Source organism: Charadrius vociferus, unplaced genomic scaffold (assembly GCF_000708025.1).
Source record: "Charadrius vociferus isolate BGI_N301 unplaced genomic scaffold, ASM70802v2 scaffold1511, whole genome shotgun sequence".
In the NCBI taxonomy this organism is placed as follows: Eukaryota; Metazoa; Chordata; class Aves; order Charadriiformes; family Charadriidae; genus Charadrius; species Charadrius vociferus.
In genome coordinates, this window is record NW_009646686.1 from 115463 (window position 1) to 116841 (window position 1379).

The 1379-nt window shown below is 65.3% G+C and overlaps 1 protein-coding gene across 1 annotated transcript in view; it reads right to left on the minus strand.

Annotated features, from left to right (window-relative positions):
• Window positions 1-1379, minus strand: part of MICAL1 (microtubule associated monooxygenase, calponin and LIM domain containing 1) — a 14014-nt gene that overhangs the window by 7259 nt on the left and 5376 nt on the right. Inside the window, exons 2-3 of the mRNA XM_009889312.1 lie at window positions 1215-1373; window positions 7-173 (exon numbers count right to left, since the gene is read on the minus strand). Coding sequence (XP_009887614.1) covers window positions 7-173; window positions 1215-1373 — 326 coding nt within the window. The remainder of the gene's footprint in view (window positions 1-6; window positions 174-1214; window positions 1374-1379) is intronic.

The following is a 1379-nucleotide window of genomic DNA, read 5'->3' on the forward strand; positions in this document are numbered from 1 at the left end:
TAAAACTTCTTGGCGCCCAGCGCCCGCAGGTCATGGATGGTGAAGGGCCAGAGGTGCAGGACGTTGTTGCGGGAGAAGGAGTCGCGCTTCTCCAGCAGCACCACGCGAGCGCCCAGCAGCGCCAGTTCGATGGCCACCCGCAGCCCGCAGGGACCGGCCCCCACCACCAGGCACTGCGAAGGGGACGGGCGGCGTGAAGGGGACGGGCATCCCCCCGCCATGCACCAAAGAACAGGGGTTTGGGGATGGGGTAAATCCTCAGCACCACCACGAACAGCATCTCCCCCCTTCCCCGGGTCAGGATCTGGCCCTCCCCACTATTCCCCTTCTTCCCACCCGGCTGCAAGTGCTGCTTCACCCTGCGATGGGGGGGGGGGCCCTGTGGGGGGCCCCCCACCTCCCCGCCTGCCTGAACCTTGCCTTCGCACAGGGCAATGGCAGCAATTAAAGCACTCGGCGAGATAAGGCGCGCACGTCTCCCGCCTGCTGCAGCCCGGGAACGGGGAGATTTCACCGGGAACGGGGAGATATCACCAGCAACGGGCTCAAAACCAGGACTCGGGTTTGACCTCCTGCCAGCGCCTGCACGGGGCTGGGTGGGGGGAAGATGGGCAACCAGGAGTGGGGGACAATAAGCCATCAGCTCTGGGACAGGGGGACAGAAATAGGGTCTCCTATCCCCAAGGGGACATCCTACCCCGGCATGCTCCTGCACCCCAGAAAGGGTTCGGCAGGTCCCTCTGCCCCTTTGCAGCCCCCCCAAGGGATGTCCCCAGCGAGGAGCAGCCGGGAGGAGGAAGGACGCCGCCGGCTGGGTGGCACCGTGGGGACATCACCCCATGGGGAGGGGAGCGGTGCTAATTAACACACTGTCCCATTAAACCCCATCAATCAACCTCCCGCCCGGCACATCCCGCATCCTCCCCGGGGGTGGGGGCCAGGGTAGCCCAAGGGATGCTCTCACCCCTGGGACAAGGACACAGGGCCAAACCCCACACCCCACGTCCCCGGTACCTTGGTGCTGGCACAGGCTGTGCCCTGGGGGAGGGGAGCGGTGCTAATTAACACACTGTCCCATTAAACCCCATCAATCAACCTCCCGCCCGGCACATCCCGCATCCTCCCCGGGGGTGGGGGCCAGGGTAGCCCAAGGGATGCTCTCACCCCTGGGACAAGGACACAGGGCCAAACCCCACACCCCACGTCCCCGGTACCTTGGTGCTGGCACAGGCTGTGCCCTGGTCGTAGTCCTTGTGGCCAGCTTTCTTATCCAGCTTGCCCCACAGGGCCTTGGCGCTCCAGTAGTTGAGGGCAGCCTTGATGCCATGGTAGAGCTGCAGCCCAGTGCTCTGCAGCCCCAGCTGATGGCACAGCTCCCC